Raw genomic sequence first — 27,404 nt, 5'->3', positions numbered from 1 at the left:
TGACGCTCTCGGGGTCCAGACATGTGACTGTGCCAAATTTTGTGGCTGTAGCTGCGACGGTGCGGATGCCAATCCCGGACATACACACATACATACATACACACATACATACACACGCTTGAGCTTTATATATTAGATATATATATATATATATATATATATATATACTGCTCAAAAAATAAAGGGAACACCACTTCTGTAAAATTAATCTGAAGCAACCCCAATTGTGAATAGATTTCTCCTGCTGTTGTGCAAATGGAACAGACAGCCCCTATAAAGGGGTATGTAAAGAACAAAGATTTGCAACTGGAATATTTCAATTTCATTCAGTGGTATCTAGGATATGGTATTTTAGTGTTCCCTTTATTTTTTAGTGTTCCCTTTATCTACTAAAGTTTCATACTTCTAGATAGGTCGAAAGAGTTTATTACATCGTGTTTATAACACCAATGTAGAAAGAGGTGTGGGGGAGGAATTTTAAGAGAAGAGGGGGTGGGGGATTTAGAGGTGAAAGGAATTTATAAGTTGTTTAAGTAGTAAAGGGCAGGCTACGGGGAAGTTGAAAGTTGGTTATTATTCTTTTGATATGCAAATTGCCTCTTCAGAAAGAAAGAGGACTTTTACTCTACAGCGCCACCTATTGGTAGTAGCGATCCTACAAGTCACAATCAACCCTTTAACGAGTCTTGTAGTATGACTTAGGATACAAGCCAAATCAGAATCTATTCTTTTGATAGATTTTCAGCCAGCAACAGAACTGAATATTAAAGTCTGGATTAAAGCCCTGACCCCCATGGGTCTATTAAACCAAACTTAGATCAGCATATGGTTTTGTGTTGATCCTAATTCTGTTCATTAGATCTGTCAGTAGGCAGAGTGTTGTGATTGTGCTACAGACATGAAAATGTGGCTGACGACAGCTGTCTGAAATTGACTTCTGTATGTAAAAATGTTTCCAATCGCTTACAGCGAGAAGACAATTTGCAAAGTTAAAACAAAAAGCGATTTAGAAAGTTTCAGAACTTCTGATGCAATGAATAAACTTTAAGACATAAACAATCTGTATAAATAATAACACAAATTTGGCATTCCCTTAAATCTTGCCAGTATACACCACAGAGATCAATGTAACTCTCTCAGAGGGCAACATTGCATTAATCTGACATCTCAAATTCTAAAATTCATATTCCTATAACATTACCATATGAGATAATTAACTTTTCTCTTTAACAATCATCTAAATTGATGTTGTGCCTTCTAACGCATGCAAGCCATTACAGATGCAAGTTTCCTCTTGTCAAATGTAATGAAGTGGGATCAACACCTACCATTAGTTAAGCTAACAGCCTAGGATGTCCTTTATTTCGAAGAGTGCATATAAATCTGTATGTGTCAGACTTTGTGCCATGTAAATAGAGAGGAACAAGGGGAGAGGATGGTTAGCAGTCAGGAGAATCAGGGACAGATTCTTGGATTAATACAGTTTAATCCATTTGCTAGCCCTGTATTACATGACCAGAACTTGGCATAAAGTAATCCAATACCATTATCAAATGTATTCCCACGTGTATTGAACCATCATTCAATGGCCATTTGTCTGACACCATCTTTTCTCTGATGGCGGCAATTTTTCCAGGGTCTATTGACTATAGTTTCGGTGGCTAGCTTAAAATTCCTTTATTAGAAATCCATTGAAATGAGCAAATCCATGCAGAGATTAAAAAACAAATGCATTTTTGGTGCAATAACCACCCTTAATCATATCATTGATACTATGAATAAGGGTGTTTGTCGTCCCAGAAACACTTTAGTGTTTTAATCTCTGCATGGATTTGCTGGTTTTAGTAGATTTATAATGAAGGAATTTTAACCTACCGGATGGATTTACCAAAATTCCCCTTTCCGGTAGTCTGCATTGATGTGCTGTACCAGCACGATCTGGCACACACCGGCTCAACATTCTCAGCTCTAGATTCATCGGGAAACGTGATGAGCGCCATACTACGTTATAACATTTGGGTAGTCTATGTACGTTCAAAAATGATTTATTATAATTCTAAGTAAATGTATTTACTGCATAGAAGAGGTTAGGTTATCAAAGACTCATTAGGTCTATGAATTCATGTGATTAAAAACTGACTAGCTGACTATGTCTAAGCTTTTTTTTTTTTTTTTAGAAACAGGAGGTTAATTTTTCCTGTATGAGTCATGAGTCCCTGCACTGCAGGGAGTTGACACAAAAGGGACATTATTTCTTATAGATCATTTGTTCTATTTGTTTGCCACATAAAACTAGAAAGAACAAACATTCAGACTCAAATAATAACTGAATATGGTGAAATCAAACAAATCTCTCAACACAACTGAGCCAATGGTTCCCTGATGGTTTTTATTTTCCACACTTCTGTGTGATGGATTATCTCCACACTCTGACCATATGTCGATCCCACTGACATCACCACTGCAGCCAGTGATGGCTCTCAATAGTTCCATAATTGAGACACCATGTTATGGCCAATGTGGCTCTAGCAAATATGGTGTATGTGGGTTTCAAGGGTTAACTCGGTTTTTGAATCTTATTCTTCAGTCAGGACTGAAAACCCATGTTAATGATGGATGCAGTGTTGTAGATATACGTATATGAAAAAGAAATATGCCCATAAATGTCATCTGCATTTTATTTATGAATTAATGTAACAGAGACATCCATAGAATTATTCTATAGTCACCAAAGCTTCTGTCTTTTAGATTTTAGGTAGAAAAATATTCTCTTAGGTGCTGACTGAGTGACAGATTCTTGTTAATATACATGTTTCTAATATTTCAATATTTTTTTCTTGTTTAGTTAGTATTATTAAAACCCATACTGAAGAAAGGTCATAATCATATCCAAAGCATGGTCAAATATCATAGTGTGTTGGGTCTGACTTAATTTTTTTACAACTATTCTTCTATTTTACAATGCAGCTTGGTTTCTCTACATTTTCTTGCATTAATGTTTGCTAACATTTTTTCCCGTTAATAAAGAATAGAATTTTAGAATTTGTTCTGCAGTACCCGGCAGTAGCCACTACAAACTGAAAGGAGCTGTGCTTTGCCTCTCTATTTAAAGTGATTACATCCTGTGGGCGCCAGAGCAAATAACAGCTCATCGGTGAGGGTTCTGGGTGATCACATACTGGTATCCTATGCATGTGAATTGGTTACCACTTGGATTTCTTAAAGCGAAAAACTCTAGGGATTTGTTTGTGCACATCAGTATTCTTGCTTACGTTTAAAGGAAACCTGTCACCCCCCCTGGGCGTTTTTAACTAAAAGAGCCACCTTCAGCAGCACTAAGGATGCACTCTGTGAAGGTGGCTCTTCCGTTTCTGACCCCCAGTAACGCCGAAATATTAACTTTTATAAATAGGTCCTCATACCTGTAATGCATCCCATAGGTATGATGTGTCCCCCTGAAGCAGCCGCCTGCCCGCTGTCAATCATGTCTCTGCAGCTTTTGGGCCCTGCATCCCATAGATGTCCATCATGCCCATGTGCTGCCATTTGTGCGCTGCCTCCTTCTGTCTCTGATACCGGCGCATGCTCTGGGAAAACATTTCTCGGGCATGCACAGTGCGCGCTGCCAGTGAGCTGACATCAGGCGATCATGCCTGCGTGTTGTGGAGGCCCCAGATCCTGCCCCGCAGTGTGTGTGTGTTAAGATGTATTCACACTGCGGGGCAGGATCTGGGGCCCCCACAACACGCAGGCGTGATCGCCTGATGTCAGTTCATGGGCAGCGCGTGCTGCGCATGCCCGAGAAATGTTTTCACAGAGCAGGTGCCGGCATAAGAGAAAGAAGGAGGCAGAGCATAGATGGCAGCACAGGGGCATGATGGACGTCTACGGGAGGCGGGGCCCAGACGGCAGAGCAGGGGCATGATTGATGGCTATAGGAGGCGTGGCCCAGATGGCAGTGCAGGGGCATGATTGACGGCTATAGGAGGCGGGGCCCAGACAGCAGCATAGGGGCATGATGGATGTCTATGGGAGGCGGGGCCAAGACGCTGCAGAGAAATGATTGATGGCGGGCAGGCGACTACTTCAGGGGGACACACCATACCTATGGGATGCAATACAGGTATGAGGACCTATTTATAAAAGTTAATATTTCAGCGTTCAGAAACGGAAGAGCCACCTTCACCGAGTGCAGGCTTAGAGCTGCTGAAGGTGGCTCTTTTACTTAAAAACGCCCAGGGGGTGACAGGTTCCCTTTAAGGCAGTGTTCACACAGGGTGGATAGGTTGCAGATTTTATGTCCTGTTTTATAAATGGAAAATCCCAGTAAGTCACAGTAGCAGAGTGGATGAGATTGCACATCCCATTCACATATTGAAAAAAATATGTTCTTGCAGAAATTGACAAGTGGTGCAGTTTTAAATATGCAGCATGTTAATTTCTTTTAGAGATTTTCATGGTGAAAATCCCCATTTACAATGCTTAGACTGCAGTTTCACAGCAAATCGGTGACAAACTCCATGACTTGGTCTGCAACTGGTATTTCCCATTACATTTGGACATACCCTAGGGCAGGAGTTTTACCAGTGACAATCTTACACCTGATCCATGATGAATTATAACGATCTGTTTTACAATTGTTTGACAATTAATCTGTTAGTTTCAGGGTTTTTTTAACTACCAGGTAGAAAAACATTTGGATTTTTAATATTTTTCTATTTTTTATTACTACAGTATCGGTGGACAAGTGGCAAGAGCAAGTGAAGGAAGCTATGTCAATAAACATTTCCGCATGGGATTTATGACAATGCCTGCACCTCAAGACAGGCTACCACATCCATGTTCTAGTGGATTCACAGTGCGTTCACAGTCCCTTCATTCAGTGGGTGGTGTTGATGATGACAGTAGTGGTTGTTCCCGGAAACAACCACCTCCAAAACCAAAACGAGACCCAAACACTAAGCTAAGCATTTCTTCAGAGACTGTCAACTCTGGAACACTAGGAAAGAGTCCAAAGTTCACAGACAAGATAGATGGTAAGTTATCTGTGGAACAAGCGTCCTTTCCAGGCCACATCATTGATGAGAAAATCCTATTTTATAGATAATTTTCTGGGGATTCCTATTATGTTTTTAGAAGTAGTTAACATATTTATATAGTTTATAAATAATACAATTCTGTTAAATTAATGTTTGGTAAAAGAAACAAATCTTAAAAACACCTTTGGCTGAGTTCACACAGAGCGGATTTGGTCAGTAATGTTCTTCTGTGCTTTGACACAGGAAATGCATTTTGGAATGAGTTATACTTATTCTCGATGCAATCCAGATTTTGGCTAAAAAATATTTATGCAAAATACTGATCAAATGTACATTGTGCGAAATTAGCCCTAGGCGAGTTCACCAAGGCCATCCACATTGCATTTGTGTGGCGTGACCACCTTAGAGATGTAATTTTAGCAAATAGGACTTTTCCCATTTACATAGTGCAATTTACATTCCATACCCATTGCAAACGGTTTCATTATATGTAATGTTTTTTAAAATTTCTGCATGCACTAAGTGTAACATTTTTGTAGCTTTACTTAAAGGGGGTCTACCTATCTTGATAATTTCTGGCATTTTGATGGAATACATAGTAACATAGTAACATAGTTTTGAAGGCTGAAGGAAGACCTTATGTCCATCTAGTTCAGCCTATTTTAAGTGCAGCTGTTCTGCATTGTTGATCCTGGGGAAGGCAAAAAACCCACAGAGTAGAAGCCAATTTTCTCCATAGGGAAAAAATTCCTTCCTGTAAGCTGGGTCAACCATCTACCTATAATATTCTGTTATTCGTAACCTTCTATACTGTTACTCACAAGAAAAGCATCCATTCCTTTCTTAAATTCATTCAGTGAGTTGGCCATCACCACTTCCCCAGGAAGAGAATTCCAGAGCCTCACTGCTCTTACCGTGAAGAACCCTCTTCTATGCTGGTGCAGAAATTGTCTTTCCTCCAAACAAAGAGAATGCACCCTTGTTCTTGTCACAGTCCTTGGTACAAACAGTTCATTGGAGAGATCTCAGTATTGCCCTCTGATATACTTGTACATATATATTAGGTCTCCCCTAAGTCTTCTCTTTTCTAGAGTAAATAGACCTAATTTTGATAACCTTTCTGGGTATTGTAGTGAACCAACTCCATTTATCATTTTAGTAGACCGCCTTTGAACCCTTTCAAGTTCAGTAATGTCTTTCTTGAGCACCAGCGTCCAAAATTGCACACAATACTCCAAGTGTGGTCTGACGAGTGATTTGTACAGAGGGAGAATTATGTTTTCATCTCGTGTCCCCAGACCTCTTCTAATGCATCCCATGACCCTATTTGCTTTGGTGGCAGCTGCCTGACACTGGGCACTCCAATTCAGCTTCTTATTGACTAAGATGCCTAAGTCTTTTCCCATGTCTGATTTCCCCAGCAGTTTCCCATTTAGTAAGTAATTATAGCATCTGTTTCTCCTTCCCATGTGCATAACCTTACACTTATCTGTGTTAAACCTCATTTGCCATTTTTCAGCCCAATTCTCCAATTTACTCAAATCTGTCTGTAGTTGCAAACTGTCCTCCTTTGTGTTAACTACCTTACATAGTTTTGTATCATCTGCAAATACTGATATTTTACTGTGTAAGCCATCCACTAGATCATTAATAAATATATTAAATAGTAGGGGGCCCAATACAGAACCCTGTGGTACCCCACTAGTAACCCTGGCCCCATCTGAGTATGCACCATTAATAGCCACTCTTTGTTTTCTATCACTAAGCCAGCTACCTACCCATCTACACACATTTTCCCCTAGCCCAAGCTTTCTCATCTTACTTACCAATCTTTTATGTGGGACGGTGTCAAATGCTTTAGAGAAGTCGAGATAAATGACATCCAATGATTCTGCTTGGTCCATTTGAGAGCTTGCATCCTCATAGAAGCTGATCAGGTTTGTTTGACAGGAGCGATCCTTCATAAATCCATGTTGATATGGAGTTAAACATTTATTAACATTGAGATATTCCATAATGGTATCCCTTAGAAACCCTTCAAAAATTTTACCCGCAACAGATGTTAAGCTTACCGGCCTATAGTTTCCAAGTTCCCTTTTACACCCCTTTTTGAATATTGGTACCACATTTGCTTGCCGCCAATCAAAAGGAACAGACCCTCTTTCTATAGAGTCTTTAAATATAAGGAATAGAGGCCTGTCTATCACATTACTTAACTCCCTTAATACCCGAGGGTGAATGCCATCAGGGCCTGGTGATTTGTCAATTTTAATCGTTCTAAGGCGGTTCTGCACTTCTTCATGGGTTAGGCAGGTAATACTTAATAGGGAGTTTACATTATCACTCTGCATTTCCCCTGATTAATTTCCTGTCTGATTAATGAGGGTGACACCACTGGGAACCATTTCTCTCTACAGCAATGATCCCCAACCTGTGGCTCGGGAGCCACTTGAGGCTCGCGGGCCTATGATGTGCGTCTCACAGCTGTCTGCCAGCCTGGTGCACTAGTACCAGATCTAGCAAACAGTTATGAAGTGCATGTTTCCTGATGGTGACTATTTTGATAAGACTCGCACAGAAGACCAAACCTGGATGCTCATATACTGGCCTTAAGGATGGAGAGATAAAATAGAATAGCAGTCTGGAAATATGAGGATAATGCCAACTGGAGGTGGTGCTTAAAGCTGCATGTGATGGTGGGTGTGCTTGATGCGCGAATACTGAATCAGGGTAAGGTGAAAATCTCTGGATGCAAGTATACTAACCTCTGTGTGATGTCTATGGGTGGGCTTTGGCTGACATTATACTGGCAATGGGGGCTTTGTGTGTCACTTCTTTGAGAGGGCAGGATCAGGCTGTCACCACTCATGGGGGGAGGGGAGGTCTAGATGTGGCTCCTGACCCACTTTCAGAGCTGAATGTGGCTCTCCAGGAAAGAGAGGTTGGGAACCACTGCTCTATAGAATCATGAATCATAAAGGGAGAGCTGGCCAAACATGCCCATGATTCTATCAATTTGTATGGGAGCACCAAAAATTGCTGAACAAATGCAGGAGCTGCCATAGTAATGAATACTCTGACTTGTCTATCATAAATGTATGCCTTATTCTGTTGATGTTCCATAAATGTCCCAATTAGGATAATTCCTTTATAAAACAAATCTAATCTACAGTATGCCACATTGAATAAAAAAAAATCTCAGAAACCCAGCTATACACATTGCAGTAAGTATGTAATTCCAAGTCCATGTCACGGCTCAACACGTGACAATCACTTCAATTCTAGTGTATATTATATATCACATAATATGATTTACAGCCACAATAATATGTTGCAATCAATATCCATCCAGGTTACTTAGTGTAACCTGTTGGTGTGCTGTATGGGAAAACAGACCAGAGCACGGCATGGAAATCATTGTGTGAAACGCATTAAAAAGCACAATGTCCTGCAGTGACCTTAGTATGTCTCCAGTATTGTCCTCTATGATAGGAAATGTCAAACAATTTATCATCACCGAAACTGCTCTTATGGTTAACAGAGAAAATTGTATTGCGTGTAATAAAGAGAAGTGTTTTGTCCACCAGAATGACAGCATACTGTACAGGCTGCTAAATATATAAACCTCTAGTATTTCATTACCAGTGATTTTTATGGAAAGTATCATACTGAGTCTTCACAAAATGTTCTGAAAATAAGAACACAGAGTATAATGTATTCTGCTATCTCCCACACTTATTATGTCATTCCCACTTGTACAGCATTTTTCAAATGCAATTTTGATAAAACTTCTCAAAATAAATGTCTTAGAAACAACAGTTATGGTAAAATAGCTATTATTAAGCTGTGAAGGTAATGGAGAAGTTGACACAAGCATTTTAATGGGAAAACTCATTTTCCTTTGTTTTTTCCCTGAAAGCACTGGAAAATGTTGGATTCTGTTTCAGCTTTTTGTCATCACAATATTAGAATAGTCTGTTCTTACTGTATAGGTTTGAACTGTATAAAGAGATAAATGATATTAAAGGGGTTGTCCAGTCTAAGTCAACAAGGTTGCAGTTATTCTGTATGACTGCAGACTCATGAACCCCAGAGTGTATACACCGTACTCTGCAGGAATTCGCTGGTTTCTGAATTGGTACCGGAGGGAATGTATGAGTTATACATACTCCCGGGCAAAAGCCATCTAGTGGGCGTGGCCATACACTTGTATTGAGCAAGGCTACACCCCATCTACTCCATCTAGTCTGGCCAACTAAAGGGCGCTGCCTCACTCTATGCAAGTGTATGGATGTTAGGTCGCTAGGAGTATGTTTAACTCATACATATCCTCCGTTCCTGACTCACAATGTAGAGAATCCCTGCAGCGCATCATGTGCGTGCTGGTGGGATTTATAAGTCTGTAGTCACACAGAGTCACTGCAGACTTATCGATTTGGACCAGACAACCCCTTTAATTGAAATAATGACTCTCTTTAGCAAGCATAAAAATTATCCACTTTAGGGGTGCTGCCTCACCACTACAAGACTGTTGTTTAGGTGACTTTTCAGAATAAGCAGTTATGACGATTCTGAAGTTGGTTTCTTATTCATCCAGTCTCTTATTCAAAGCTGAAGTTGGTTTCTTATTCATCAGTTTCTTATTTGGCAATTGTTTTAATGTTTTTTATAGGTTTAACAACAAAAAATAAGCATCACAATAATAACGTACCATGCAGCGAGGCACCCTGATGTGAATACACTTAAAAACAGCTACAAAAATTATAAAACTGGCACAAAATTGGGCATCAAAATGGGCAACAAATGGCGTTAATGAAAGGGTTAAATTAATTTGGACCAATGATATCACACCAGATATACAGAACAGGGAGCTCCACATCAAAACGAGGTCTCTCCAGCCTGGCCCAAATGGGTTATGGGCATTAGAATTGACATCAAAGTGCTCAAACAGCCAATTTTCACAGAAATGAATTACTGATGTTTTTAAATGGTTAAATGACTTTGGGCCACTGATTCCACACCACCATTACATTCATAGTGATGCCCCGCATCAAACCCAGTTCCCTCCAGCCAGGCCCAAATGGGTGCTGGGCATCAGAACTGGTATCAAAATGGGCAAAGAGACAATTTTCACAGATTTGAATAAATAAGTGATGTTTTAAGGTGTTAAATGACTTTGGGCCTCTGATCACGCACCCAGACATTGATGCCTTGCATGAAACACAAGACTCTCCAGCCAGGCATAAATGGGTTCTGGGCATCAGAATTGGCATCAAAGTGTGCAAACAGCCCATTTTCACAGATTTGAATAAGTAACTGATGTTTTTAAGGGGTTGTTGCGCGGAATCACGATCTGTTTATTCTTAGTGTGGAATCAGTGGCCTAAAGACAATTAACCCTTTAAAAACATCAGTTACTTATTCAAATCTGTAAAAATTGGCTGTTTGCCCACTTTGATGCCAATTCTGATGCCCAGAACCCTTTTGGGCCAGGCTATAAGGACCTGGGTTTTATGCGGAGGATCAATATCTGTGTATTTTTAGAGTGAGATAAGTGGCCCAAAGTCATTTAACCCCTTAAAAACATCAGTTACTTATTCAAATCTGTGAAAATCGTCTGTTTGACCACTTCGATGTCAATTCTGATGCCCAGAACCCATTTGGGCCAGGCTGGAGGATCCTGTGTTTCATGCAGGGCATCAATGTCTGTGTATTCTTAGTGTGATATCAGTGGCCCAATGTAATTTAACCCATTAAAAACATTAGTTACTTATTCAAATCTGTGAAAATCGTCAGTTTGCCCACTTTGATGCCAATTCTGATTTTTTAAGAACCCTTTTGGGCCAGGCTGGAGGAACCTGGGTTTTATGCGGGGCATCATTAACTGTGTATTATAAGTTTGAGATCAGTGGCTCCAAGTCATTTAACCCTTTAAAAACATCAGTTACTTATTCAAATCTGTGAAAACTGGCTGTTTGCCCACATTGATGCCAATTTTTATGTCCAGAACCCATTTGGGCCAGGCTGTAAGGACCTGGGTTTGATGTGGGTCATCACTTTCTATGTTTTCTTAGTGTGAGATCAGAGGCCCAAAGTTATTTAACCATTTAACCTCTTAAAAACATCAGTTACTTATTCAAATCTGTGAAAATGTTTTATTTTGCCCAATTTGATGCCAATTCTGATGCCCAGAACCCATTTGGGCCAGTATAAAGGGACCTCGGTTTGATGCAGGGCATCACTATCTATGTGTTCTTTGTGTGAGATCAGTGGCCCAAAGTCATTTAACCCATTAAAAACATCAGTTACTTTTTCAAATCTGTGAAAATGAACTCTTTGCCCATTTTAATGCCAATTCAGATGCCCAGAACCCATTTGGGCCAGGCTGGAGGGACCTGGGTTTGATGCGGGGCATCACTATTTATGTAATGGTGGTGTGGAATCAGTGGCCCAAAGTCATTTATCTCCTTAAAAACATCAGTTACTTATTCAAATCTGTGAAAATGTGCTGTTTGCCCACTTTGATGCCAATTCTGATGCCCAGAACCCATTTGGCCCAGGCTAGAGGGTCCTCTGTTTCATGTAGGGCATCAATGTCTATGTATTCATGTGTGTCATCAGTGACCCAAAGACATTTAACCCTTTAAAAACATCAGTTACTTATTCAAATCTGTGAAAATCGGCTATTTGCCCACTTTAATGCCAATTCTGATGCCCAGAACCCATTTAGGCCAGGCTGGACAGACCTGGTTTTGATGTGGGGCTCCCTGTTCTATATGTCTGCAGTGTGATATCAGTGACCTAAAGTCATTTAAGCAAATAAAGTCCGTGGAGCCTCATTTAAGAGTCTCAAATTCGTAAAGAGCTGGATATTGACTTAAAGGGCCACTTAATATGGTGGTAATGGTGGTTTCTGAAAGGAGCTACTCCTTGGCTGGGTCCTTCCCTGGAGGAAGATCTGACTAGTCCCGTGTTTGAGACTCTTAAATGAGGCTCCACGGGCTTTATTTGCATATTTGTATTTCCCAGGGAGCAATGCACCTAGGATTTCACTGTGATTGAGCGCCTTTGCCGGCTGCCACAGTGTTTTCTTTGACTGGTCTCCCTGAGGTCAGTGACTAAAGTCATTTAACTCTTTCATTAATGCCCTTTGGTGCCCACTTTGATGCCCATTTTTGTGCCAGTTTTATCATTTTTGTAGCTGTTTTTAAGTGTATTCACATCAGGGCACCGCGTTGCATTGTATGTTATTATTGTAATGCTAATTTTTGTTGTTAAACCTCTAAAAACATAAAAGACTTTGCTGTAAGTAATAAAAATGCCTTAAAACATTCTCTCTCATTATTCTGGCATTTGGCAAATATTAATAATTATGTTAATCTTAATTGACCTAAAACGGGAAAAGTTCATTCTGATTTCATGTCAGATATTGAGAAAAACATTCATTTTTTTATATATTGTATGTAAACTTCTAGTTTCAACAGCATATTACAGAGTTTATAATATATTTTCCAGTAATTTTCCAGTTAGTTTAAGCAAAGTCTGTAGAAATGACAGTAACAATTAAACAAACATTGAAATGAAAGCCTGGTGGTTTAACTTTCCAGTTTGTTTAGAACCATTGATGCAGATTTATAGACCAAAGCTTTTTGCAAGTTCTCACTACCCATGCAATTAAGCAAAAGTTCAAATTTGAATCATCCCTATTTGCAGCTTCCTACATGGAACTTACATAATTAAATAAACCTTATAGCTACATTGACTTAATGTGAATTATGTAATTCACTAGGCTGGTCTGCACCAGCAGATGAAGAAATGATTTCTTTATTTCTTATATTTTACATTTCATCATATTCCTCAAAAAATATGTTCATTCACATCAACCCAGTCCCCAAATGGAGCCTGCAACTCTCACACATTAGAACTAATTACATAGCTAAAATGATCAAATTGATTTAGCACAAATAGAATTTGAGTCAAATTTTCTGGAATGCACAGTTCTCGGCAAATTTGAATAATGTGCAATTTGATTTGCATGAATCACCCAAAAATGGCTATCACCATTTTATATAATGTATGATTATGATTCTATCAATCAGTCAAGGATTTCACCAAAACTCTTTATGGGACATTTCTTTCTTTCCTTCTCTCCTTTCCCCTTTTGGTCTCCTGTTTCCTGCTGCTTAACTCCATCCTTGGGCACGTGTTCACTACTGTATATATACAGTACAGACAAAGTTTGGACACACCTTCTCATTCAAAGAGTTTTCTTTATTTTCATGACTATGAAAATTGTAGATTCACTCTGAACGCATCAAAACTATGAATTAACACATGTGGAATTATATAATTAACAAAAAAGTGTGAAACAAATAAAAATATGTCTTATATTCTAGGTTCTTCAAAGTAGCCACCTTTTGCTTTGATTACTGCTTTTCACACTCTTGGCATTATCTTGAGTGCAAGAGGTCACCGGAAATGGTCTTCCAACAGTCTTGAAGGAGTTCCCAGAGATGCTTTGCACTTGTTGGCCCTTTTGCCTTCACTCTGCGGTCCAGCACACCCCAAACCATCTCGATTGGGTTCAGGTCTGGTGACTGTGGAGGCCAGGTCATCTGGCGTAGCACCCCATCACTCTTCTTCTTGGTCAAATAGCCCTTACACAGCCTGGAGGTGTGTTTGGGGTCATTGTCCTGTTGAAAAGTAAATTATGGTCCAACTAAACGCAAACCGGATGGAATAGCATGCCGCTGCAAGATGCTGTGGTTGCCATGCTGGTTCAGTATGCCTTCAATTTTGAATAAATCTCCATCAGTGTCACCAGCAAAGCACCCCCACACCATCATACCTCCTCCTCCATGCTTCATGGTGGGAACCAGGCATGTAGAGTCCATCGTTCATCTTTTCTGCGCCGTACAAAGACACGGTGGTTGGAACCAAAGATCTCAAATTTGGACTCATCAGACCAAAGCACAGATTTCCACTGGTCTAATGTCCATTCCTTGTGTTCTTTAGCCCAAGCAAGTCTCTTCTGCTTGTTGCCTGTCCTTAGCAGTGGTTTCCTAGCAGCTATTTTACCATGAAGGTCTGCTGCACAAATTTTCCTCTTAACAGTTGTTGTAGAGATGTGTCTGCTGCTAGAACTCTGTGTAGCATTGAGCTGGTCTCTAATCTGAGCTGCTGTTAACCTGCGATTTCTGAGGCTGGGGACTCGGATGAACTTCTCCTCCACAGCAGAGGTGACTCTTGATCTTCCTTTCCTGGGGCGGTCCTCATGTGAGCCAGTTTCTTTGTAGCGCTTGATGGTTTTTGCCACTGCACTTGGAGACACTTTCAAAGTTTTCCCAATTTTTCGGACTTACTGACATTCTTTGCTTAACTTAATGATGGCCACTCGTTTTTCTTTACTTAGCTGCTTTTTTCTTGCCATAATACAAATTCTAACAGTCTATTCAGTAGGACTATCAGCTGTGTATCCACCAGACTTCTGCACAACACAACTGATGGTCCCAACCGCATTTATAAGGCAAGAAATCCCACTTATTAAACCTGACAGGGCACGCCTGTGAAGTGAAAATCATTTCCGGTGACTACCTCTTGAAGTTCATCAAGAGAATGCCAAGAGTGTGCAAAGCAGTAATCAAAGCAAAAGCTGGCTACTATGAAGAACCTAGAATATAAGACATATTTTAAGTAGTTTCACACTTTAATTATATAATTCCACATGTGTTAATTCATAGTTTTGATGCCTTCAGAGTGAATCTACAATTTTCATAGTTATGAAAATAACAAAAACTCTTTGAATGAGAAGGTGTGTCCAAACTTTTGGTCTGTACTGTATATATTTTCATCTATCACATTTTAAAAATTATAAAAAGAAAAATGTGTTGATGCTAAAGTTTAAAGTTTGGACACCCTTGGAGATTTGTGTGCTCAGATAACTTTGACCAAAGTTTCAGACCTTCATTAGCCTGTTAGCCTAGCATTCTGAAAATTAAAATGGTAGAGGCTCACAAAGTGGTAGACGGTCATAAGAAGATAGCAAAGTGTTTTCAAGTTGCCCTTTCCTCAGTTTGAAATGTAATTAAGAAATGGCAGTTAACAAGAATAGTGGAGGTCAAGATAACATCTGATAGACCAAGCAAAATTTAAGTGAGAGTTCCTTTTAGGATTGCTAGAGGGGCAAATCAGAACCCCCTGTGACTGCAAAAGACCTGCAGAAAGATTTATCAGACTCTGGAGTTGTTGTACATTGTTCTACTGTTCAGAGACAACTGCACAAATATGGCCTTCATGGAAGATTGTCTCTGAACAGTAGAACAATGTACCACAACTCCAGAGTCTGCTAAATCAGCAAAATTAATCAGGCTTGTTTAGATGTTCTTTTGTATACTTCTGATGCTGAATTTTATGGTGAGGATGCAGGAAAGGTTTTCTTTTGATTGAAAATTCAGCGTCAGAAGTATAAAAAACAAAAGAGGATGGCTTCTACAAATGGATAATGATCCTAGACACACATCAAAATCCATGATAGACTGCCTCAAAAGGCATAAGCTAAAGGTTTTACTTTGGCCCTGACAGTCCCCTGAGCTGAATATCATTGAAAATCTGTGGCTAGATCTCAAAACACCAGTGCATGCAAGACGACCCAGGAATCTCATGGAACTGGAAGAATTTTCCAAGGAAGAATGGATGAAAATCCCTCAAAGAAGAATGGAAAGACTCTCTGCTGTCTACAGGAAATGTTTACAAACAGTGATACTTTGAAAAGGGGGTGCTGCTAGGCACTAACCATGCAGGCTGCCCAAACCTTTGCATCTGCCTGTTTCCTTTTCTAATTTTTAAAATGTAAAAGATTAATTAATATATATTATATATATATATATATATATATACTGTATATATATATATATATATATATATATATTATATACAGTATATAGCCGTACATATGGATAGATATATTTTTTGCCTTGAAATAAAATGGAAATGTGTCATCTTTAACTTTAGGCCTTTTAGAGATAATTTCATGTTCAACTTGCTTAACTGTTCACAATAACAGTAATTTTGACCAGGTATGCCCAAACTTTCACATGCCATTTTATTTAACTTGCTGACTACTATGAGTCCTTGCCAATTGTAGATTTTAGCTGAGTGGTATGTTTGCTCTGTGCTCTGTGTTCTGGTATTCTGATCTTTGTTGCCAGACCTTGGATTTGCGGTTTTGACTATCCTTTTGTATTACCCATTTTGCCTTGATGCACTCTGACCTTGGTTTCCTGACCTCAGACATTACCTTGGACTCTACATTTATATAATCCCTTTATCTATGATGTACCCTCCTCGAACTCCTTGACTTCCCTGCCTCACGGCTTGCTCATGTACTCCTTTATGCTGAGAACTGTATACGTAATGAATATATATTAGATATATGTATTTAGTGAATACTTTAATAATTGTATATATACGATATACAGTGGATGTATCCATCCACTGATAATTAGCTTATGGATATTCTGCAGGCTCTCATTGGAGACTTCATTACCAGTGTTTATCCACCACATACTATGTAGACATTTATGACAAGTGAGTCGGATTGCAGCAGTTTTTCCAACCAAACTGTAAATTGCAGATAATTGAGCAAAACAATAACAGAAACACTTCATGATCATGGAGAGATCAAGTATTTGTAAAATGTAGAAAAGCCTCTCCAATCAAGAATAATAAGTGTGCAATGAAACCACCCAGCTGGAAGAAATCAGCAATATCCCAGTATCATAGTTGTAACATGTTAGAATTTGAAAATTAAGAGTTAAATTATTTATTATGTTGTTTTTTACTATTGATAGACATGTAAGCGCAATATACTTTTAGAGACTATTATCTTTAATTTTATATAAAGTTGTTATATTGGTAACATATTTATTTTTGATCGTACAAAGCGCAAACTTAGAAATATGGCTTTAATTTATACAAAAACAAAGACAATATTTGGCTCAGGAAAAACATTGAGGAAGATTTTAAGCCAAAACCAAGAAAAGCTAGTAAAATTCAAACCTCAGACCTAAGCTATGAAGCATACAGGTAAGACTAGTTTAACCATTCTATTACCTGTATGCCCATAGTAATAGGTTAAAAGCATCCAGGAGGGTGACATATTTCCTTTAATACCATATTACCTCTACAATAATGGCCACTTATAGCTTCCTGGTGATAACAGCTGGTTATTGAGGATTTCAAGAATTGGTCTTGTAGGTACAGTGGGTACAGAAAGTATTCAGACCCCTTTACATTTTTCGCTCTTTGTTTCATTGCAGCCATTTGGTAAATTCAAAAAAGTTCATTTTTCTCTCATTAATGTACACTCTGCAGTGATAGTTGACTTTGTGGAGCTTTCTCCCATCTCCCTATTGCATCTGTGGAGCTCAGCCACAGTGATCTTGGGGTTCTTCTTTACCTCTCTCACCAAGGCTCTTCTCCGACGATTTCTCAGTTTGGCTGGACCGTCCAGGTCTAGGTAGACTTCTGGTGGTCTCAAACTTCTTCTATTTAAGGATTATGGAGGCTACTCTTCTCTATAAACCTTGAGTACTGCAAAAATTCTTTTGTAGCCTTGGCCAGATCTGTGCCTTGCCACAGTTCTGTCTCTGAGCTCTTTGGCCAGTTCCTTTGATCTCGTGATTCTCATTTGGTCTGACATGCACTGTGAGGTCTTTTATAGACAGGTGTGTGTCTTTACAAATCAAGTCCTATCAGGTTCATTAAACACAGCTGGACTCCAGTGAAGGAGTAGAACCATCTCAAGGAGGATCACAAGGAAATGGACAACATGTGACTAGTGATGAGCAAGTATGCTCATTGCTCGGGTGATCTACGAGTATTTGGAAGTGCTCTCAGATTTAGTTTCTTTTGCCGCAGCTGCATGATTTGCAGCTACTTGACAGCCTGAATACATGTGTGAATTCCCTAACAAACAGACAATCCCCACATGTATTCAGGCTGTCAAGTAGCTGCAAATCATGTAGCTGTTGTGACAGAAGCTAAATCTCCGAGCACTTCCAAATACTCAGAGACCACCCGAGCAATGCGCATACTCGCTTATCACTACATGTGATTTAAATGTGAGTGTTCGAGCAAAGGGTCTGAATATTTATGACCATGTGATACTTCAGTTTTTCTTTTTTAATAAATTTGCAAAAATGTCTACATTTCTCATTTTTTTTAGTCAAGATGTGGTGCAGAGTGTGCATTGTGAAAAAAACTACCTTTTTTGAATTTATCAAATGGCTGCAATGAAACAAAGAGTGAAAAATTTAAAGGGGTCTGAATACTTTCTGTACCCACTGTAAATGTAACTTGATATTTCCTGAATAAGACCCTTACCGGACTCTCTATTGTTTTTACTTTTTTGTATGTGTAACATGACATTTTTTAGCTTTTTATGTTCAACCTAAAATTGCAAAGATGTGGACTATCTTACCAGCTACAGTACATAATAACAAGTTATACTCCTGATGATTTGAATATTAATACATAAATTTTGTACTGTCCAAGAGCTGCTGCAAAGTCATTTTAGCCATCAGTATGTCTAATCTGTACTCATGACTTGTAGCATCTTTATTTATCTAATAGGCAGAATTACATTTTTATTCTATTTTCTAATTACCTTAAATTTTGCTTAAACTGCTCAAAAAATATTAATTGGTGGTGGGGTGGAAAGCTAATGCTGGATCTCTCCAAAATACACAATATATGGCCACAGTCACTGGTTGGCAAAATACAAACTTTATTTCATAAATTAGTTTTTGCTGGATCTCCACTGTTTTAAAGACTGAGGCCATGCCCCATGTAAGGTCTCAGTTCACTGGAAAAATACTGGGGTAAGCAAGTGCCCTCACTCATAGGATTAGATAACTTATTTTTGCTTGAAAGATATGACATTATCGATCATTTAAAACTATTTAAGTTTTATGCAAATATGCAGTACATTACGTAGTTTTTTATATGTTAAAATTAATGTATGTCAAGTACATTTATAATTTAAGTTTTCTTTCTTTAATTCCTCAGTGGCTGCAAAACAAAGACCTCACAGTGATGAATATACTAAGAAGATTCCTCCTCCTAAGCCTAAACGAAATCCAACCACTCATCTTAGCACATCATTTGATGAGACATATATTAAAAAGCATGGGACAGTGAAGAGTAGTTTGTTTAGAGAAGCATCGTCATCTCACATCAGTTGTGGATCTGGGGACCGGGATGATGAAGAACCTGTTTATATTGAAATGGTTGGGAACATTTTAAGAGACTTTAAAAAAGATGAAGAAGACCAATGTGAGGCAGTATATGAAGAAATGAAATACCCTATATTTGATGATATAGGACAGGACTCTAGGTGTCTTTATGATTTGGATCATATTAGTTGCTCTTCTCAGTGTGCTACTCCCACAGTGCCTGACTTAGAATTCACCAAGTCCTCAGTGCCATCAACTCCCAAGGGCCAGATTTGTGACATTCCCCCTCCATTCCCAAATTTATTATCTCAAAGGCCTCCTTTATTGGTGTTTCCACCAGCACCAGCACAATGTTCACCAAATTCTGATGAATCTCCTTTAACTCCTCTAGAAGTAACAAAGCTACCAGTATTGGAAAATGTGTCTTACATCAAGCAACCAGCTTCTGCTTCACCATCACCAGTTCCAACGCACATTCCAGGACACCAGAAAGTAGATAAAGACCAAACTATTGTTTCCCATGGAATTTCTCCATCTGGTCATACATCTTCGCCACCACATGCTTCAACTACCTACAGAACGCAGTCTCCACATGGCTATCCTAAAAGTCATTCAGCTTCTCCTTCTCCTGTGAGCATGTGTAGGTCACTGACTCCTCTAAGCCTCAAAAGACCTCCACCTTATGATTCTGTGCATTCAGGAAGTCTATCAAGAAGTTCTCCATCAGTGCCTCATTCTAATGTCAGAAACACACCAGAAGGGAAGTCAGTCAGTGCATCTACCAGCACTTATTGTACATCTCAAAGCAGCTCCCGATCCAGGACACCAACAAGTCCCCTTGAAGAATTATCAAGCCTCTTTACCTCAGGAAGAAGTTTGCTGAGGAAGCCCTCCAGTGGAAGAAAGTCTAAAGAACCTTCTGAGAGTAAGTGTAAGGAATATGTCTTGTGCAACTACACAGTGTGCACAATTGGTCAGCAATCACTGTTTGTCAAAAACATTTCTTTATTAAACATGTATAAAAAAACTTTTGGAGGTTTGTAAAAACTTTACATTTAGCTCTATTACAAAGCTCTGCATGATGGTTATTAGTGCTCTGCAACAGTCCTCAATGATTTCCTTAGCATTGCACAAGATGTTGGAATTATCACCTGTGCAATACTAAGTAAATCCTGAAAACATGCACTCTTTGTGCCCCTCGGACAGGAGTTGTGCACCTTTGGACTAAGCCATGTCACCCCACATGCAAAGGATCACGTGTCTACAATCACCCACAGTTTTTCATATTTACTGCTTTTCTCACATGGAGGTTTCATTGACTTGGGCATATTATGGGTGTGTACAACTTTTGACATGTACAAAGCAAAAACACTGCAATCATAAACTACTAATTGGCTCTTTTGTAAATGCACAAACAATGTTCTGTAAGATTTCGTATACATCTAATAGAACAGGAGAAAAATGAGACAACCATTATTGGATAATGTACTACTGAAACACCAAAGAAATCAGCCCGAACATAAGAGTTAGTATCAGCGAAATGTGTAGGAGCACATTCACACTGGCCACCTAACAGACAAGAAAAGCTAAAAACAAATAATAATGAGGAAATAAAGAAATAAATAGTAATAGTACATATAAATAGCATAGGGTACTTAGTTAACACTGATTTGATAAAAAAATGTAAAAGCCATCCCACCGCGACAAGATGTACTCAATTGGCCCGGTCCTATCTCTTGTCTTAAAACTTCACCTTGTGTCAACTGACCTCAATATACAGGGTGGGCCATTTATATGGATACACCTAAATAAAATTCAGACACCATGGGAAACTATATAGATGAAATTCCTAGCTCACATATAAGATAATTCTGTGGTATACTATCTAAGAAGAAGAAGCTTTATTGGACATTGAGCATAAATGACATGTTTTGGTGGGGCCACAAAATATTACATTTAACTCATACCCTTCCTTATGAAGCAATTGAGATATCAGACAATAATTCTACTGATTGCTTTCATGAGATAATTCCCCATGTATAGGATCAATAGAAAATGCCATCAGCACAACCGCTGGGCCCCCACCTATCATCAGAATGAAGCGGCGCAGCGCCAGTTATACTCTTTATCCCCTTTACATTTTTTCACAAAGAACCAAAGCCCTAAACCACCTGTTCAAGGAAAAATATCTAGACATTCTCAGGTCCTCAAACATTAAATATTGGATTTCGAATACAGGTACATTATGTCAATCTATAAGATGATTCTTCGAGTAAATTTTACTTTTATCTTTGTACTGTTTTAGAAGTAAAGAAACATTTGGTGATAAACTAAAACTTTTGAATAATGGCACCACACACATTTAATCTCTTTCAGTTTTCTGCTGCTGATCATAATCAGTAACAAACACTGACCTCCCCCGCAATCGTAGCATTGTACTCCAGGATATTACTGTCTGATCCAATCATTTGTTCATTTTTGGCATTATTGCTTTTGTAATGGAAGAACACAAACCATGAGATGAAAAGCAGCAGTGAAAGTGTTGATGATAATGAAATCTAAAAGTTTCAAAGTTTTATTAATAAGTAATCCCTTCTGTGGCTTTGCAGTCCTTTAACTCATCCTACTGTATTAAAACATTGAAGCATTATCTCCATCGTTGGGCATTGATATGAGCTAATTCCTGCCTCACTGTATTGCATCCTAAAGTAGCATTTGTTGTATGTAGACAGTGGCGTATCACAATATGGCACAGAGTATGTGACTACTATGGGGCCTGGTAATTGGAGGGGGCCTAATGCCAAATGCCAATATTCACTTCCACATCACAATTTCAATAGTAACACCATTATCAGGATCTAGATACAGTAGAGTATACTGGACCTGACGACTTTGTTCCACCAATCCAATTGTGCATCTGAGTTTCAGGACCGCAGTGCGATGACGTCATTGGATTGTGCCTGCTGCGCTGAACCTCAATCCCCACAGCGCTCAGTTTTTCTCACTTGTCATTTCATCCATGTCACCATATCCGTATTACACAATAAATCATGTTAATATAAACCTCTAGTCATATGACAAATAATAAACAATGACATGGACAACCAGCAAGACATACAACCGATGTTAGGTCAAAATCTGCTGCCAATTAAAAGTAGTAGTATTATGTATAGATTTTTGTAGGAATGATGTTTGCACCTAGTAGTCCGTAGATTTCTAAAACACAGTGTTGCTATTATATCATTTATGTATCACTCACTTTACACTATTTTCCATATAAATATTTCCTGTGCTTTGAAACCATGAAATACTTTAAGGTCCACACTTCAACATCTTAGAATGGACATTAATTTGTTCTTTAATAGTTTGAAATACAGAAATACCAAACTCACTATTAACATTTTCCCAACTTTTGCAGTATATATACGTCATGGTTGGGAAGGACTTCCCGATTAATGCAGTATATACATCATGGCTATTGCCCGCACACAGGAAGCTGTGAGTGGGCGATCGGCGCCGGGTGATCAGCCGTGCCCGAACTGCTCCTGTCAGTTTAGCCTCCTAAGTACTGCGATCGATATCAATAGCAGCATTTAGAAGGTAGGCAGAGGTAGGGAGCCCCCTCTGCCATCCAATAGGCAACCCCGCGCCTTATCATTAACATGGTGATACAGGTCACCAGGCTCTAGCAAGTTAGTTAGCTCATGTGCAGTGCATGATCTAACTAATTTGCATCAGTGTAGTGCTAACAGTTATAGAGCATAGCAATGGTCCAGCTCTGCAATTTTCAAAAAGGGAACAAAATCCCTTTAAAGTTAAAGGGTTTGTCAAGTGAAAACAAGTTGCCCCATCTCTAAAGGATAGGTCTAAACTTGCTGTCCCGTGGGTGCCCCAACGATGGTGTCTGCACCGATCAGCATATCTTGACATTTTTATCTCCAACTGGACCTTTTATCTCCATTACAAAATGGAACAACCGGTCAAATGCTCAATTGACGCTCAATTCATTTTCTATGAGGTTGCTGGAGAAAAGCTGAGCACGGAACTCAACAGCACATTAAGGACTGAATGGAGTGGTGGTTCATAACAGTGGTTGGACCCCTACTGATCACCAAGTTATCGCCTAACCCCTTTAACTTAAGATGGTAATGCCATGTAAAGCATTAAATATCAAATTATTATTGCTACATCATGGTATGTAAAGTGTTAAATGTGAAGTTATAGTTTTCTATATCTGTATCTGTCATACTCCACTTTTCTGATATACAGTAGAGCACTAAATCACTTACATAGACAAAGAAATGTAATATAACATTCACTAGCGGGGGCTTAGAACCTGACCATATTATTATTATAATTATTATTATTATTATTATTATTATTACTATTATTATTATTATTATTTATATAGCGCCATTAATTCCATGGTGCTGTACATGGGAAGTGGGGTTACATACAAAGTTATAGATATTCTCTTTATATTTTGAACTCCATTAGTTCTTACAGGGAGATAGATATTTATGATTTAAAGATGTCATCAGGTGTCATCTCTCATCCACAGGAGAGTTGATAACTTGTTGATCGTTTGGATTCCGTCTTCTGGGACTCATAGTGATCATCGGAATGGGAAGCCTCTTCATTCATTCTCTATGGGCGTGCCTAACACTGGCTTGGCTTTTTCCGGAAGCCACATAGAGAGTGAATGGAGCGGCATTAAGATGTCCAACTTCCTAGACAATTTTAAAAATGATTTGTTGAGAAAATCTCCCCTTCTGCCAAGCAGTGCGGATCCCACTGATGTCCAGCTATCACTGCAAAATAGGTGATAGGCTGTTTAAAAAAAAAAAAAATCAATATTTTATGATACTAGCTGAAGAACCCGGCACTGCCTGGGCATAGTAACTAACTATGGTTAGTTATAACAAATCCTCCTTCCCATAGTCCCGTGCCCATATACCCATCATACATATCCGCCATCCCATAGTCCCGTGCCCATATACCCATCATACATATCCTCCATCCCATAGTCCCGTGCCATATACCCGTCGTACATATCCTCCATCCCATAGTCCATTGCCCATATACCCATCACACATCCTCCATCCCATAGTCAACCATTATGACATCATAATGAGCGGCGGGGCTTGCAACATATGATGACATCAGCGTCGCCATGGCAACCATTATGACATCATAATGAGGGGCGGGGCTTGATACACACACACTTTTTCCCCATTATGTAGATAGGGGCAAAATTGTTTGGTGAATTGGAACGCGCGGGGTTCAAATTTCACCTCACAACATAGCCTAGGACACTCTCGGGGTCCAGACGTGTGACTGCAAAATTTTGTGGCTGTAGCTGCGACGGCGCGGATGCCAATCCCGGACATACACACATACATACATACACACACTTGAGCTTTATATATTAGATATATATATATAAATAAAGATTAGTGTATAGCTCCGCCCACTCCTCATAGCCACATTCACTATAATATCCCACATCATCCCGTCAGCCAGTGCTACCGGACTACTACCCCTAATATCCCACATTGTCCAATCAGCCAGGGCCACCAGATTACTAATATCTCACATTATCCAGTTAAAGCCATCGGACTACTACCCCTAATATCACACATCATCCCATCAGCCAGAGCCACCGGACAACAACCACTAATATTCCACATCATCCCGTCACAGCCGCCGGACTACTACCCCTAATATCCCACATCATCCCGTCAGAGTCACTGGACTACTGCCCCTAATATCCCACATCATCCCGTCAGCCTGGGGTCAGAACCAGAGTGCTGAGTGGAACGGTCCTAACTTCCATACTGGGGATCCCTTTAAGAAAGCCTGGGATCAGAACCAGAGCGCTGAGTGGATTTGCCCTGACTTGCATACCAATGATCCCTTTAATAGAACCCTGGGGTCAGAAACAGAGTGCTGACGGATTTGCCCTAACTTCTGTACAGGAGATCCCTTTAAGAGATCCTGGGGTCAGTATCAGAGCATTTGAAGGCAATTGCCCTGACTTCCATACCGGGGATCACTTTAAGAGAAGACTGGGGTCAGTACCAAAGTGCAGATTGGATTTGCCCTCACTTCCATACTGGGGATCCCTTTAAGAGGGGCCTTGGGTCAGAACCAGAGCGCTGAGTGGATTTGCCCTAACTTCCATACTGGGGATCCCTTTAAGAAAGCCTGGGATCAGAACCAGAGTGCTGGATGGATTTGCCATGACTTTAATACCAATGATCCCTTTAATAGAACCCTGGTTTCAGAATCAGAGCGCTGAGGGATTTGCCCTAACTTCCATACAGGAGATCCCATTAAGAGAGCCTGGGGTCAGTACCAGAGCATTTGAAGGCAATTTCCCTGACTTCCATACCGAGGATCCCTTTAAGAGAGGCATGGGGTCAGAACCAAAGCACTGGATGGATTTGCCCTGCCTTTCATACCGGAGATCCCTTTAAGAAAGGACTGGGGTTAGTACCAAAACGCTGAGTGGATTTGCCCTAACTTGCATACCATTGATCTACGGGAGGGGGTGATTCATTTCTGTCATGTGCTCTGTGCTCCTTTCTGGGGGGGCAGACAATGGCTGGGAGCTTATGTTCCTGGGGATGCTAGATTTATCCCACCATGTCAGTGTCTGCTGAGGTGCAGCTACTTTTATCCAGCTCTGGTGAAATGAGAGATGCTTTGTGATTGGTTGCAAGGAAAATTGTTGATCATAGCAACCAATCAGAGCTGAGCTTCTTTTGAACAGCTCTGGTGAAATGAAAGATGCTTCGTGATTGGTTGGTGATACACACATACATACATTCATTTTTACATATAGAGATTATATTCAATATGATTGAATCTGAAAATGACATTAATGGGGTTGCCTGGTTGTTAAATAGAAAATAAAGCCACATATGTCATTAAAGTAAAAAAAAGACTACATAGACAATTCTCTGCTTTTCTACAGGGCTCTACGGGAACCACTGGAGTATCTGTACTGGATCAGGTTGCTTCTTTTATAACATTTGAAGGTTGAGTTTTTTAAAGCTTGATTTTCACTTGTGCAGTAACTAATGCAGTATTGATGATTTGTCTGCCGAGTTACTTGTTCTCTTATTATTTAAGCGCTTGTCTGACTTTGTAAGAATAAACTTTTACAGACAAAAAATCATAAAGATAAAAAAAACTTTCCATATGTCCACATTGGGCTATGTGCCCACGATGCGATTTTTAAGCGTTTTTGCCGCGATTTTCAGTGCAAAAACGCAGCGAAAACGTTTAAAAATCATGTACAGAACGCCCCCCCATGCATTCCTATGGCATTCCGCACATGCTGTGCTAATGCTGCGCTTTTTTCCGCAGCAGAAACGCATCGCGGAAAAAATTGCTGCATGCTCATTCTTTTGTGCGGAATCGCAAAGAATTGCCGCGATTCCGCACCCATAGGAATGCATGAGAATCGCTTACTTCCCGCATGTGGCTATGCCCAGCATGCGGGAAGTTAAGCGTCTCATGTGCGGTTGGTACCCATGGTGTGGAGGAGAGGAGACTGTCCTCCAGGCCCTAGGTACCATACCCCTGTAGAAAAAAGAATAGAAAATAAAAAATCGGGGTATATTTACCTTCCGGCGTCCCGTGCTGCATTCCCGGCCTAGCGTTCCCAGTAATCACAGGTCTCGCAAGGCATTACTGGGAACGCTGTGGCCCGGGATGGCAGCGCGGGACGTCGGAAGGTAAATATACCCCGATTTTTTATTTTTTTATCATTTTTAACATTTTATCTTTTACTATTGATGCCTCATAGGCGGCCTCAATAGTAAAAAACTGCTCACACTTGTCAAACACTATGTTTGATGAGTGTGAAAAGCCTGTCAATCACTTTCCAAGCGATGCTTCAAATCGCTTGGAAAGTGCTTGAGAAAATTGCGGCAAAATCGCGAACAGAGTCGCGGTGAAATCGCGCTGAAAAAACGGCGCGATTTCTGGGAAGGAGTCCGGTTTTTAGTGTGCGTTTTAAAACACTACGTGGGCCCATAGCCTTAGGGTTACTTCAGGAGCTTTACACCATATTGCTTTCAGGGAAAGCATTCATTTTTATCCATGAGACTGACGGCTGATTC

General features: G+C 39.7%; 1 protein-coding gene across 4 annotated transcripts in view; it reads left to right on the top strand.

Annotated features, from left to right (window-relative positions):
• Positions 1-27,404, top strand: part of NYAP2 (neuronal tyrosine-phosphorylated phosphoinositide-3-kinase adaptor 2) — a 286,187-nt gene that overhangs the window by 209,650 nt on the left and 49,133 nt on the right. For all 4 annotated transcript variants that reach the window (XM_073579086.1, XM_073579087.1, XM_073579085.1 and 1 more), the window contains 2 exons: positions 4,735-5,036; positions 19,106-20,197. In XM_073579086.1, coding sequence (XP_073435187.1) covers positions 4,735-5,036; positions 19,106-20,197 — 1,394 coding nt within the window. The remainder of the gene's footprint in view (positions 1-4,734; positions 5,037-19,105; positions 20,198-27,404) is intronic.

Source organism: Dendrobates tinctorius, unplaced genomic scaffold (assembly GCF_039654945.1).
Source record: "Dendrobates tinctorius isolate UK_male_01 unplaced genomic scaffold, ASM3965494v1 ptg000060l, whole genome shotgun sequence".
NCBI classification, from domain to species: Eukaryota; Metazoa; Chordata; class Amphibia; order Anura; family Dendrobatidae; genus Dendrobates; species Dendrobates tinctorius.
This window is presented reverse-complemented; position numbering and strand designations above follow the sequence as displayed.